This window comes from Aplysia californica, unplaced genomic scaffold, assembly GCF_000002075.1.
Source record: "Aplysia californica isolate F4 #8 unplaced genomic scaffold, AplCal3.0 scaffold00175, whole genome shotgun sequence".
Taxonomy (NCBI): domain Eukaryota; kingdom Metazoa; phylum Mollusca; class Gastropoda; order Aplysiida; family Aplysiidae; genus Aplysia; species Aplysia californica.
Window position 1 is genome coordinate 206,319 of NW_004797445.1, and position 1,079 is coordinate 207,397.

The 1,079-nt window shown below is 37.5% G+C and overlaps 2 protein-coding genes across 4 annotated transcripts in view; one reads left to right on the plus strand and one right to left on the minus strand.

Annotated features, from left to right (window-relative positions):
* The window catches only part of LOC101863343, a 27,342-nt gene that overhangs the window by 19,678 nt on the left and 6,585 nt on the right, over positions 1-1,079 (plus strand). The gene's annotated exons all lie outside the window — the stretch shown is intronic.
* LOC101862946 (cilia- and flagella-associated protein 299) overlaps positions 1-1,079 on the minus strand; it is an 8,417-nt gene that overhangs the window by 6,758 nt on the left and 580 nt on the right. Inside the window, exon 1 of one of the 2 annotated variants that reach the window (XM_005098200.3) lies at positions 516-662. The exons of the other annotated variant lie outside the window; for it this stretch is intronic. Coding sequence (XP_005098257.1) covers positions 516-568 — 53 coding nt within the window. The 5' untranslated portion in view covers positions 569-662. Of the gene's footprint in view, positions 1-515; positions 663-1,079 lie in introns of those variants that run through there. 2 annotated transcript variants of the gene reach the window in all.

The following is a 1,079-nucleotide window of genomic DNA, read 5'->3' on the forward strand; positions in this document are numbered from 1 at the left end:
AGGGGGGGGGGTACAAGGCAAATAAATACTGTGATAATGGGAAGAATATCCAACCAGCTGATTACAGGCACGATCGGCAAGCCAATCCTTTCGTGGATCCTGGAGAGGAGGGAGGATCAGCTATGGCATTGTACGGCCTGTTGTGAAACCTATTCTCCAACCAGAACCAAATAACCAAGTACACTTTCAAAGACCGAATGAAAAAAACATAGAGTTCAGAAAGTGTGGCTGGGTATTTTCAAGCTAATGTCGAAGTTGTCGAGGTGGTTAATGAAAAGGTATTACATGTATCAATATCATTTTTAGTACGCATTTGTGGAAGGCGTAAAATAAGTTCGAAGATTTTGCTTTTACCGGACATATACTTTATTGAAAGTGAAAGGCATTACTTCTTGACTTCAAAACAACACTAGATTTAGATCTAGATATCTAGATCTATATATCTAGTAATCTAGATTCTAGTCAAGTTTGGTGAATTATCCAATACGATGGCGAGTTCTGTCATGCGCACTTACGTAGCATACTCCGCAACACTTTTCCCACCCGGAGCGAGATCTTCTTCGTCCATTTTGAACCTCAAAGATCTAAAGCTGAATTTTGGAGATATTTCACTCAATATGAATATGAAGTTTGCACCAGTACTATAAATGTAGAGCGCACGTTTTCGTCTTGTCTCGATTCACGAGTTTGGAAAAATGTGTTCAATAGTAGTACAGCAATGTGTTTCGGGAATCCGCGCTCTCCTGTCAGAACATTGAACATGTCTTTATTGCTGAAACAGCACCTGACCTGTTCGTGAGGTCACTATCATAAACATTGCATTTTACTATATTATCAAATGTACACTGAAAGATGGTACACCACCATCATGAATACATAAAAAATAGTTGCACATAAGTTAAGAGCAATAAATATAGATGTCGCCATCATCGCTGGTTTTTCTTTTTTTTAAATTGTTCTTTTAATATTTGCATAATAATATTATGTATAACCTTTTGTCCTTGGTATTTGTTTTTAGATGTTACGCCCTAAAAGTAGTAGATGCATCTTCATCACAGTAATATAGAAGTGGGCATAGG